This window comes from Suricata suricatta, chromosome 11, assembly GCF_006229205.1.
Source record: "Suricata suricatta isolate VVHF042 chromosome 11, meerkat_22Aug2017_6uvM2_HiC, whole genome shotgun sequence".
NCBI lineage: Eukaryota > Metazoa > Chordata > Mammalia > Carnivora > Herpestidae > Suricata > Suricata suricatta.
The window spans coordinates 42,688,469-42,701,193 of NC_043710.1; the positions used below are offsets into that span (position 1 = coordinate 42,688,469).

The 12,725-nt window shown below is 39.4% G+C and overlaps 1 protein-coding gene across 1 annotated transcript in view; it reads right to left on the bottom strand.

The window, feature by feature from the left end:
- Positions 1–11,424, bottom strand: part of LOC115272504 — a 21,397-nt gene extending 9,973 nt beyond the window's left edge. Inside the window, exons 1-3 of the mRNA XM_029915560.1 lie at positions 11,375–11,424; positions 10,915–10,982; positions 8,474–8,667 (exon numbers count right to left, since the gene is read on the bottom strand). Coding sequence (XP_029771420.1) covers positions 8,474–8,667; positions 10,915–10,982; positions 11,375–11,424 — 312 coding nt within the window. The remainder of the gene's footprint in view (positions 1–8,473; positions 8,668–10,914; positions 10,983–11,374) is intronic.
- Between the last annotated feature and the right edge of the window lie 1,301 nt (positions 11,425–12,725).

Below are 12,725 nucleotides of genomic sequence, written 5' to 3' on the forward strand. Positions count from 1 at the left end.
ATTTGCTTCTCTTGTGTTACTGTCTAGGTTCTTCCTGGTCTTTGGCTTTTTAAAGTTTGATTATGATGTGCTAGGTGTGGGTTTCTTTGAGTTCACCTAACTTGGATTTGCTGAATTTCTTCGGTATTTATACTCATGACTTCCATCAAATTTGGGCATCTTCAGCTGGTATTTCTTCCAATATTCTCTTTGCCCCTTTATCTTTCTTCTTCTGGGATTCCCAAAATGTGTATGTTGGTCTATTTGATGGTTTTCAACAGATCCTTTAGGCTCTGTTTCTCAAATTAATAATTTCCATTGTCATATTTTCAACTTTGCTGATTTTTTTCTTCTGTCTGATCAAATCTTTTATTTATCATACTAGCAAATTTTTCATTTCAATTATTATACTTCTCAGTTCCAGAATCACCTTTTTTTGTTTGTTTCTTTTTAGGTTTTCTATCTCTTTATATGTATTTCCATTTTGCTTACACATCATTTTCTTATCTTTTCCCACATATTCCTTTCATGTTTTTTGAGCATATTTAAGACAGTGGTTTTGAATCTTTGCCTACTATATCTGTCATCAAATCTTTTTCATGGAGAATTTCTGTTTATTTAATCTTTTTCCTTTGAATGGGACATACTTTTCTGTTTCTGTTTCTGGGTTGAATTTCTTCTTCTTCTTCTTCTTCTTCTTCTTCTTCTTCTTCTTCTTCTTGGAACTTTGGAATTTGAATCTAATATTCTCTTCCTTCCTCAGGGCTTGCTGCGGTTCTTTAAACAATTTTTGTTTTTTGTTGTTGTTACTACTATTCTTGTAGGCTATTGCTATGCTTTGGATCAATGTGAGGTGTAAACTTAAGGTCTACTAAGAGCCTTTCCCTTTGCATACATGGTCACTTTCTAATTTTCTCTGTAAATGCAATTGTTTTTGAATGTCCTAGTGTTTAATGTGTTTTTCCCCATGAGAAAGAGAGAAAAATGAATGGGGGAAATGGCTTCTGGCGCTTTAAGTTCCCTAGTTCTCTTTGGCAAAGGGGAGGAGCTTACAACAATCGAAGGAGGTGCAACAGCAAAAGCACCAGACCTCCTCCTTGACTGAACCTCTGTGATAAAAGCAGAAATCAGCAATCAGATTACAGACCCATGGTACTTGGAGGACAGGGTCTTTTTTGTCCACTCTGGGCCCATGAGCTGTTAACAAGCTGCTCCAAGACCACACAAACAGCTGACTGCCGCATGGCTGGGAGTGGGGAATTGGTAGCCATTACAGTGCTAAGAACTGGGGTTGGCCAAAATTCACTGCAGTTTTCAGTCAAGTCTTCCCTTGGAAGTTGCAAGCCTTCACCAGATTCCAGAGTTCCAACGTAACTACCTTAGACAGATTTACAAGTACAATTGGGTAGGTGGGGAGCCAGATACCTGGTACTTCCTGCATAGCCATTATTCCCCAATCCCTCCTTCATGGGTCTTTTAAAACAACAGCTTGGAAAACACAGAAAACAGCCAAACAGGTTAGCATTCTATGTGAATAAAGAGCCTACAAGCATTGACTGAGGGCTTAGTTGTGGTCAAGGTGACAGTAATGAGTTGTTGTGACACCTATTTCAGTTATCCAGAGGTGATTTTCTTGCTCTCTTCTCCTCTGCTTTGTCTGGTTTAAGGGAGGTCTGCAGGCAAGGGACACCTGATAAGTGGGTGTTTTTGTGTTTCTTTCGTGAGGCACAGTCATGGCGAAAACCAAGTTCATGATATAGGAAGGGCTCAGAAATCCAGGCGGCAATTCTTGTGAGGAGTGTGTTCTTGGATAATTCGCCTCAGAGGCCATAAACAAAAATTGTGTTTCTATTTCCAGGCAAATATCCTTGAAGCTGCTGTGAGATCAATCAACTTTCAGATATTAGATCTTGTATGACTTCTGTACTACAGAGTCAACTTTTGGCATCAAGGGTCCAGAAGATCGTAAAGGCCCTTTGGAAATGCCTCAACCCTACTCCAGTTGTCCTCAGCACCCCATTAAGCAGTAGTCAAACACATATAAGCAATCAATGCCTAACTTCTCTTCAGTACCAGTAAGCGCCATCCACAGAAATTTCCAGTCAAAATGAGAATGAGAAGAACAGGCTCCCTAAGGAGCCCAAAGGCTGAATAGAGAGCGTGGGCCAGAGCCGGTTTTTCCCTTTCATTGCTTTGCCTGTGGCAGACCTAGGAATTAATTCACTGCCTTACAACTTCAGGAGTTTTCACTGGCCAAAATACTGCCTTGGGATTCTTTCTGTTTTTGTCTTTTGTTTTGTTTTGTTTTGTTTTGTAGGAATAGGGATACCAGATTCCTGAAGGAAATGAGGCAGAATAGGGGGAAGTTGTTGAGAAAATTTATTCCTGCTTCTGTCACGTATGTTTAGCATTAAATGTTTAGATTAGCCCTCTTCCATTTTATTTTTATTCTCTGTAGTCCTACTAGGTGTGGGATAAAGTTAGATCATATCTAGTCATTAGATCATGTATAAATCATATTAGGAAAGTCGTTCTGATTTAGCCTCTTTACATGTTTAGAAAGTAGTAACATTTAGCTACAATAGCTGTGAGGCTAATTCCAGCCTTACATTTTTAACTTATGAAAATGGGGAGAGGGATGAACTAGGTGGATATAGAAGTACAGGGGCACCTGGGCAGCTCAGTCAGCTAAGTGTCCAACTTTTTATTTCAGCTCAGGTTATGATCTCATGGTTCATGAGTTCCAGCCCTGCATCAGGCTCCACACTGACAGGGAGGAGCCTTCTTGGGATTCTCTCTTTCCCTCTCTCTCTCTTTGCCCCTACCCAGCTCGCTCGCTCGCTCTCTCTCTCTCAAAATAAATAAACTTAAAATAAAGCTTAGAACAAAGAAACAGATAAAAGGACATTGTGTGATGGTAAGGAGATTTACTTGGAGTTTAGTTGAAAGACACTGATGATTATTATTTTATTTTTGCAGAGAAGTCTAGCAGGTGCCCCATAGATAGCAGCTTTATGAAAGTGTGGGAACAGTTATGACTTAGTTTTCCAAATAACTAAGAGGGTTGAAGGGATCCTGAGGGTGCGGATACCATTTCTATCTTAATAACCAGTGCTTTGAATATTTCCAGTGTGCCAAAGATAAGGCTTAAACCAAAGAATGAATGCCTAATAATGGAACTTCATCTACCAGTAAGAGAAATTATTTTTTCTCTTAGCATTGGGAGGGCTCTTCAGGTCTTAACACATAAATGATTTCTACCAATTTTACACTTGGCCTGCAGATACTTTATGGTTATGATTATCCAACAGAAGGCAAAGCCCTCATTTAACCTTTCATTTCTTACTGCCTAAGAATGCAATATACTCTCCTGTATAATTTAACCTCTGAGGTTATGAATTAGGCTGTCCCATCTCAGACCCTCACTCTCCTTCATTCTGATAAAACACACTCATAAGTGCCCATAAGGGAATGTACAAAGGGCACAAATGTGTGCTGGCTGCATCACTCAGCATTGTGGGGTGAGCACCCAGGGCCAGGGCCACAGCTGCCCGAGAACTGGTAGGAGACCATGAGACATTCACCTGCTGCTGCCCCTCGGGATGGATCCTGAAGCATCGTCTTTTCATAGCTGCTCAAAGAGACTCTTAAAAGTTGTGTTATTGAATGGGTTTTTTTCATTCATTTTTCTTCTTCTTCCATTCCAATTATTTTACTAGAATAAAGTCAAGTCCATTCCTCTGGGTTGATTCTCCAGGGTACACGGTGTCTTCTTTCAATGTGTGACTTCAAGTTGTCTTTTATTTCACAATGGTTCTCTTCAATGATTATTTTGTAGCATTCTGTCTGTTCTGTTCAGTAGTTTTGGTTTTCTTCTCAGGAATTTATGCGCAAATGTGCACACACACACTTTGCTGAGGTTCTGTGTCACTTTCTCCTAAATCCTTTCTCATTTCTTTTACACTTTTAGCTTAAAGGTTTCCTCCTTTCCATTCTGTTTCTCTTTATGCAATGCCCATGGTATTTATTAATTAATATATTGCTTCTAGTTTAGTTTCCATTTCTACGATGTTGCTTCTTGTATTTCTAATACTTCCTTTGGTTCTAAGCTTCATTTCAAATCTTCATGTTTTCTTTTCTCTGATAGTATTCTTTGAGTTATTTTGATTCCAATTGAAACTGTTCTTTGATAACTGCTATCATTTTCTTAATTTCTTTTAGCTTGTGTATTTAAAATGTTAGAATACAGGAATACTACACAGCAATGAGAAAGAATGAAATCTGGCCATTTGTGGCAACATGGATGGAACTTGAGGGTATTATGCTAAGTGAAAGAAGTCAGGCAGAGAAGGACAGGTACCATATGTTTTCACTCATATGTGGAATAGGAGAAACTTAACAGAGGACTATAGGGGGAGGGAAAGGAGAAAAATAGTTAAGGAGAGGGAGGAAGGCAAACCATGAGAGACTCTAAAAACTGAGAACAAATTGAGGATTGATGGGGGTGGGGGAGGGGGGAAACGGATGATGGGCATGGAGGAGGGCACTTGTTGGGATGAGCATTGGGTATTATATGGAAACCAACTTGACAATAAACTATAATTAAAAAATAAAAAATAAAAAATATATTAGAATACAGTTTTCCTTCATTTTATCCCGTCTTTCTGGTGTGTTTGCTTGAAAGAATGTCATTCTGCTTCTAATTTTCCTTTTTATCTGGTAACAGTTTTTTTAAGATTTTATTTTTAAGTAATCTCTACCCGCAATGTGGGGCTTGAACTCACAACCCCAAGATCAAGAGGGTGCGCACTCTACAATTTGAGCCAGTCTGGTGCCCACTTTTTTATTTGTCCTGGTCCCCACTGATAATTTTTGATGAGTTTGACTGCTTTTCTTTTCTAATGCTTGTATTTCAGTGAGATGAGTTATTTGTACTAGAAGGGAGCCGGTGGAGTTTCCTTGACTTCAAGATTCTAGAGCTCCCTCTTCTGTCACTTATTTGAATTGTTTAAAAATACTGTACTTTGTGACTTGTTACTGCTCAATATGGAGACTCTGTCCTAGAAGTGATAGAGTCCAAAATTAAGATCACCCCAGCAATCTCTGACTTAATGAGGTCCCTTGGCACTCACCTACAAACTGTAGTCTACACACCTCCTTCTCCTGCTTTGGACTGATGTTCTCTGGGAGACTATATCTGTAAACTGACTATATCCTGCTTTGGACTGATGTTCTCTGGGAGACTATATCTGTAAACTGTAGTCTACACACCTCCTTCTCCTGCTTTGGACTGATGTTCTCTGGGAGACTATATCTGTAAACTGTAGTCTACACACCTCCTTCTCCTGCTTTGGACTGATGTTCTCTGGGAGACTATATCTGCAATGCATATAGAGACAAAAGATTTCTAGTAATATCAAATAACACATAATGAAAATAAATTCACCCACTAGGAAATATGCAAAAGTTACAGACAGCCAATCTATAGAGAAGGAAACCTCAATGTCAACTAAACATATGAAAAGGTGCTTCATCTCACTAGTAATTGGAAATGCTAATTAAAACATGAAAATGGAGTTTAATCTGATTCAGCACTAAGGACATTTATAAGTTAATATAATAATTACAAAAAAAAAAAAAGAATCAAATTCTGGCCCTGTTAAAGAACAACCAGGACCTTATAGGTATTCTGAAAAAAGAAAGAGGGAAAAAATCTGCTAAGAGAATATTACATTCCTAGTTCTCACTCTCTGGTCACTTCACACATCCCAGAATGTTCTCTATCTACCTCTATCTAACTAATTCCTACTCATCTCTCAGGTCTTACCCTAATTGTCATCTCTTTCAGGAAAACATCTGATTCTCCCTTAGCCTAAGATAAATGCTCCTGTTATGTCTGTCCTTGGTATTTTATAGTTTCTCTATCAGAGCATTTTCCAAACATCACTGTGATACTGCTTTATGTGCACCAAGCCTAGCTTATAGTGCTGAGCTATCCAATCAAACTTTAATTGAGGTGTTACTGTAACAGTAGTTTATAGATGCAGTTAGCATCTACAGCCACTTGACTTTAGTAAAGATTATCTCCCACAGTCAGGGTGGATCTGTTCCGAGTAGTTGAAAGGCCTTAGGAACAGAAACAAAGTTTCCCTACAGAATAAGAAATTTCACCTGTGAAATGCAGTGTCACCACCTGCTTAAGAGATTCCAACCTTTCTTTCCTAACTGCCTACCTTAGGAATTTTGAACTTGACTAGCCAGCCCCCAAATCTGCATATGCCAATTCCTTGCACTAAATCCCTCAATGTCTCTCTCTCTATATATAGACACACACACACACACACACACACACATATATTATATCCACATAAATACATATTTATACATATATACAAACATATACACATTTTCGGATATATATCTCTTCTACTGCTTCTGTTTCTCTGGTGGAACACTGCCTGATAAAATTAGTATACCAGATTACATACATAATTGTCTGTTTTTGTTCACATCAGACTGTAAGCACAATTAGAGCAGGAATGGTGTCTGTTTATTTGCCTTTGTATATCTAGTGCCTAGAATATAGTATATGCTCAAAAAACTATTGAATTGATGAATTTCCTCCCGAGATTGACTAGTGTAAGAGCCCCAATATAAAAATCCTCAAACAGCTGTAGGGAAACCTTCTCAGTACACTGATTAGAGAAGGAAAGGGCTAAGAGACTTCTAGATGCATTTAGGAAATACCGATGAATACCAAATAATAATAGTTCACTACTTGGAGAGATGCTTTTGGTACGTCACTGGAGGATTTATCTAATTTTCAAAGCCGTAGCAAACATTGAAAGAAAGGAAGCTGATTCTGGAAGGCAGTCATTTCTGTACTACAAAAGAAGGTTCAGTCAAGCAGTACTAGTATAATTCAGTGGCAATAAACTTTGAGATTTAAAAGAAATGCAAATAGTAATATATCTAGTAACCCATAGTCATATACTCTAAGAGTCTTATTCCATTCTTAATTCCAAGGAAACAAGAAAATAGACTTTCGTCTGATTCAGCACAAGAGATACGAGAATAACTTAACATAATAGCAGCAAAAATGGGTCAGAATCTTCTTGGCTTCTATTAAGAACATTCTCTTGTACATACTCCAACAAAAGAAAGCCAGAAAGAAAATCTGATGATATGAAAGAATGACATCAAAACGTTTTTTAAATGCTAAAGATTAAAATTAAAAGAAAAAAACCTTTTGACTATGTCCTAAACCTTTGTCTTAAAAAAAAAAAAAAAAAGGCTGAAGGCTTATGACACTAGTATCATCTATGCATTGATAAAGACATGTGTTGCCAGGCCCCACACTATGCCAACTGAATCTGAATCTCCAGGGGTCAGGCCTGAGGATTGAATAGTTACTATCCCGTTCACATGATTCGGACGCACTCTGACTTTAAACTATCAGTCTTTACAACAGATCTTCCCTTTCCTTCACCTCACTGATCAAGATCAGCTTCTTTCTGGAAGCATTCTGTAATTCATTTTATATTAATAAAATTTCTGTGCTTCCTTTTATCTCCTAACTCCTTATCTTATTATGACATTTAATCAATGCATTATAGAATCATGAAATTGAATTGGTAGAAGAAGTAATATTTTAGTTCTCTCCACACTGTATCTTGCTTTGTTATATTATATACTTGTGTGTGTGTATATATATATATATATATATATATGTATATATTTGTAAGTATTCTCTTACACAGAACAGACATAGTAATATTCAAGTGTAAATTTGTATGTAACCCACATCCCTGGCATGAAAGATCGAAGGACACAGATTTTTGGAGAGCGTCACAGCTCACTTGGATTAAGCCATGACTAAGTATTTTCTTACCAATAAACTTGCCCCCTAAACTTGACACAGATTTTAATGAACACCAAGAAGCTAAGAATAATGATCTGGGTTCAATCCCATCTTCAACACTGAAGTGATTTTAGAAAAGTTGCTCCATCTTTCTAGATTCACTCATCAGTGAAGTGAAGATAAAATATCTCCTATGCAAAAATAGTTAAAAGAATAATAATAAATGGATGCTGTGCTGAATGGAAGGTGAAAGGTAAAACAAAATCAATTGCTTCTCATTCATTAAAAAGAATGTTGGTGACCATGCACGCACGACAGACTTTAGCCACAATGGGGACCTGCCATAGGCAGTCCGCCTGCACATTTATGGTTCTAGTAAAAACACATTCAGAGTCAGACCCAAGGAGAAACAAGATATGGATATCCGTGATTTAAAAACCAACAATACCATTATATTATGAACTAAGAATTGAGAAAAAGAGCATATATTTCCTTTTCTACATTCTGTGTATTTTTAAATTTCTTACTTTGGGTTTAGGTCTTATACTTTCAAAATGCATTTAAAGAGTACAGATTCATTATGAAGTATCAGAATTACTTTCCAAGTTTTTTTCAAAATGGAATTTTTTTTACCTGAGGGGCATTTGTAAGCATTTGAAGTGTGTTTGTCCTCCCTGGGTGGTCATACAGGTGCACAACAGCTGTCACAGAAGGGGTCACCGATCCCAGTGAGTTTAAAGACAGGCAGCCAAGACTTCCATCTGGAACAGTAGAACTCTTGAAGAAAGTGTAAGCAATTTGACCAAGTTTGATTCCACCATAAGAATCTGAAGAACCATAAATACAAGAATAAAACAGTTTTAATTTCCCACAATAATGCTAAGGGTTTCCACAGTCAACATGATTACTTACCTCATTTTTCAGTTGGCCTCAGAAATAAAATACATTAGCATAAACTACACACATAGAAGGAACAGTGTTAGTTATGACCCCCACAGTCATTTACTTTACCTAACATTACAGGATTCTCACACTAGTTTACTGGAGTGACCCCTTCTGTGACAGCTGTTGTGCACCTGTATGACCACCCAGGGAGGACAAACACACTTCAGTATTACTCCAGGCTAAGGATGAAATTACTCTGATTTTCTAAACACACATCAGCTAGGAGTTAGGTTAGATGACCAGGATGCAGATAGGTGGTGGGAAAAGAGAGCAATAAAGAATGAAACTTCTCCCATGTTGTCTGCGACTCAGATAGAAATAGGTAATTAGGAACTTACTTTCTCAAGACAAGCATCTCAGTATAGATTTGATGTCTTCATGCTACAGTATGCCTCAAGATAGGGATGTTTTTTATTTAAAAATGTGATTAACAATGCCTTTGAAGCAATTTTTATGAAATAAAACAGAAAAAATACTAACTATAATCCCGAACACATATCAACAAAATATAAGGACTGTAAGCCACTGTGCTCGGTGAGCTAATACTAAATCCTAAGGGATTCCATTTACAGTGCAGCCAAGGCTCCTGCTTTGCCTCCTGAGCTCCCAGAGCGTGCATTCATTCGGTAGAGAAGTCCGTGCTGAAGTCCTCCATGACACATATTTTGCCTGGCATTAAGGACAGAGAGCTAGAGGATACTGTCTTTGCCCTCTGAAAGTCGGGGCTCACGTCACTAACGTGGTTCCTACCACATCATGTTATGGCTCATTATAAATGTATCTTAAGCACCCAGGCCTTACTTACGTTTGTTCACGGTCTAGCACAGTATTCAATTTTAATTGCAGCAAGAAGTTTAAAAGGTAAATTTTTAACCAAAATATAGTCAGGGGAATAAAGAGAAAAACGAGATCAGATGAAAAAAAGAATCAGAATAGTTGAACAATTTCCTGACTGCCTGTCATGTGCCAAACATCCTTCCAGGGAATTTATACGTGTTCCTTTGTTTAATCCTCACCCCGATCCTGTGAAGCAGGAAGGAATCCAACCTTACTAAGCCTTGTGGAGCTTAATGCCTTCCTCCCTGTCAGCCCATCCTCCCACTGCAGCCAGGCGACCCAATCTGGTCACTCACTGGCTCAACAGCCTTCCATGGCTCTGCATTGCCCTTGAAATAACGTCCAAAACCCTCACCTGACTTTAAGGAGCTATAGGACCTGGTACATTTCCATGTTTCCAGCCTCATTTCTTGCCACTCTTTTTCCTGTTCTCTCATTTTTGTTATAATGCATCTCCCTCAGTTCCTGGAGCACACACCAGCTCTTTTTCATATCCTGGCCTTCCCACAGGCTGTTCTCTCTGTTCGCAAAATATGTTGCTTTTTCTTCCTCTATTCTCAAAATAATGTTGAATGGATGAATGAATGAAGGGGTATTAGAGAGAGGGTAGAATCTTGTTCCAGGAAAAGATTAGAAGCAGGGAAGGGATTAGGGTATTAATCACAAAACAATGATAATAGATGTGTTCTTTGAGGTTTAAGCCAATCACAAGATGTAGCACAAACCGAGATTTTGGTTTCCTCTTTGCCTCATTTCCTGCTCTTCCTTAAGGCCTCAGCATTAGTGCCACTTTCTCTAGGAAGCTTTTAACCCCAGACATGGTTAAGCCCTCTTGCCATCTGCCCTGTAGCTCCAGCACTTCCCTTCTGTAATGCTCTCACCTGGACTGAAGCACCTTGAGAACAAAGCCCATCCCTTTCTTCACTGCTTCTCCATCCCTAGCACATAGCATTGCCACCAGCACACTCTATAAATGTTTACATAACATTCCCAATAAAACAAAGCAAGAATCCTTGGGAAATGAGCTGATTCTAGGGTAGGTGCAGGAAAAATACACGATAAGTCTGGAGCGTGTTTTAGTGCCAGAAAGTAAGGAAGTACAAGTACGCAAGTATCCAAACCATGGGGTGGACATAGCGACCATCACCTAACAGACAGAGTAGGGAAAGGGAAAAATAGCAACTTTAGTAACAGGAGAAACCTAACAGACACCACCTTCACCAATCAAGATTAACATTGCTAGTAATACATATTGACATCATGAACTCTGATTGGATCAATGAGATCGATACCTCTCTTCTGGGATATTCTTTCCCAAGACCCATAACCTCTATCTAACCTTGAGAAGGCCTCAGATAACCTAAATTGGAGATAGTTTAAGAAATATATGATCAGGGTATTCAAAAGTGTCGGTCATGAAAAAGCTAGGAAAGGCTGAGAAGCCATTTAAAGAATCAGGGAAGACCATGAGGACGCAATAGCCAAAAGCAGCGTGGGAGCGCTATGGTGGCTTAAGCCATTCTTCCTCTTTATCCCCCTCTTTGATCAGTGAATTAGTCGTCAACATATGAACAAAATTGCTTTGACTGGTCTTTTGGGTCCTAGGACCTTACTCCAAGCGACCTGGGAGGAATCTCACCCACCAGCGCACAAACCTCCATAACAGGCCGCAGAACAGATGGAGCCAGTGACAGACCCCCTTAGCTGCCCTCAGGAAAAAACCAGGTAAGTGCTGACAAGACAGATACTCACACGAGTGACAACTTGTAGAAGTCCAGACTACGCAAAGGAGACGCAAGCATACTGGTAGAGAAAGAAGAAAAGAAAAAAATATGAATTTGGTTGCAATGGAGGCAGTAAGAGACAATTTCCCTTCGCTTTTCCTTTTCCCCAAGGAAACACCGAACAAGGTTGATTTATCTGGCGCTGGTGACCTGCCCACAGGGAAAAGGAAAGCGCCGAGTGAGTCCGTGGCTGCCCCAGGTAGGCGGAATGGGGTTGGAGAAACCCATTTTGTCTCCATCAGCACTGGGAGTACCATAATGAGAGCTCTACGATTTAGGGAGGAAGGATATTGGGAAGAGGCAGATAAGAAGTTCAAACCACCGTAAAGGGACTGTGCTCGACAGGAAGTCCACCCACTAGCCTCTGGGAGTACCACCACCAAGGATCTTCCTGCTGGGTCACTAGTCATCCCTCAATGCACTACCGCTAAACTTACACCTCTGGGCACTCTGCGGCAGACTCCCTGCGCATGCTTTCAGGTGTGCTTGCTAGCGCCCTCTGGAGAAAGAAAGCACCCTCGGAAAATAGCGGTTGGTGGGCAAGGAAGAAACAAACTTGAGCTATAGCACCACCTTCTGGACAACAGAAGAAGTTTCCAGTAACCAGTCTGGTGAATTTTAAGAACCAGAGAAAACATAAAAAGCTTAAAAAGTCTGCCACAGACTGCTGGTAGGAATGCAAACTGGTGCTGCCAGTCTGGAGGACAGTATGGAGGTTCCTCAAAAAATTGAAAATAGGGGTGTCTGGGTGGCTAGGTCGATTAAGCATCCGACTTCAGCTCAGGGCATGATTTCGTGGTTTGAAAATTTGAGGCCTGCGTCCAACTCTGTGCGTGACAGCTCAGAGCCGGGAGCTGGCTTCAGATTCTGTGTCTCCCCCTCTCTCTGCCCCTCCCATCTCATGTTCTGTCTCTTACTAATAAATAAATGTGAAAAAAATTAAAAATAGAGCTATTCTACAACCCAGCAATTATACTACTAGATATTTATCCAAAGGATACAAAAATCCTGATTCAAAGGGGCACATGCACACCAATGCTTATAGCAGTGCTTTCAACACTAGCCAAATTATGGAAGGAGCCCAAATGTCCATCAACTGGCAAATGGATAAAGTAGATGTGGTGTGTATATATATATACACACACACACACACACACACATACATATATACATATATGTATGTATGTATATCAATAGAATATTACTCAGCAATCAGAAAGAATGAAATCTTGCCATTTGCAACATGGATGGAACTAGAATGCATTATGCTATGCAAACTAAGTTGGTCAAAGAAAGGCAAATATATGATTTCACTCATA